At 62.4% G+C, this 542-nt stretch overlaps 1 protein-coding gene across 1 annotated transcript in view; it reads left to right on the plus strand.

The window, feature by feature from the left end:
• Nucleotides 1-542, plus strand: part of LOC104072950 (matrix metalloproteinase-15-like) — a gene marked incomplete at both ends in the record, with an annotated part of 1,586 nt that overhangs the window by 716 nt on the left and 328 nt on the right. Inside the window, 2 exons of the mRNA XM_009572566.1 lie at nt 78-239; nt 360-542. Coding sequence (XP_009570861.1) covers nt 78-239; nt 360-542 — 345 coding nt within the window. The remainder of the gene's footprint in view (nt 1-77; nt 240-359) is intronic.

Raw genomic sequence — 542 nt, forward strand, 5'->3', positions numbered from 1 at the left:
CAGGGTGTTGGGGCCGAGGACCCATCCCATGCGTTGTGTCCTCCACCCCGTCTTGCTGATGGTGCCTTTCCCTGCAGGGAACAACCTTTTCTTGGTGGCCGTGCATGAGCTGGGGCACTCGCTGGGCTTGGAGCACTCCAGCAACCCCAGCGCTATCATGGCCCCCTTCTACCAGTGGATGGACACGGAGAACTTCCAGCTGCCCGAGGATGACCTCAAGGGCATCCAGCAGCTGTACGGTGAGGAATGGGTGGGGGATCAGCCCAGAGGTGGGGTGCTGTGCATGTGTATGGGGAAACTGAGGCACCAGGCACTGCTGGTCTTCGTCACCCCATCCCTTCTCTTGCCACCCGATCCAGGTACCGTGGATGGGCACCCTCAGCCCACCAAGACTTTGCCCACCGTGACACCCCGGAGACCTGGCAGGCCAGACCAGAGACCCCCTAAACCACACCCCCCAGGAAAACCGGAGCGACCCCCCAAACCTGGCAGCCCAGATCGACCTGACCAGTACGGCCCCGACATCTGCGACGGGAACTTTG

The sequence above is a fragment of the Fulmarus glacialis genome, unplaced genomic scaffold (genome assembly GCF_000690835.1).
Source record: "Fulmarus glacialis isolate BGI_N327 unplaced genomic scaffold, ASM69083v1 scaffold22462, whole genome shotgun sequence".
Lineage (NCBI taxonomy): Eukaryota > Metazoa > Chordata > Aves > Procellariiformes > Procellariidae > Fulmarus > Fulmarus glacialis.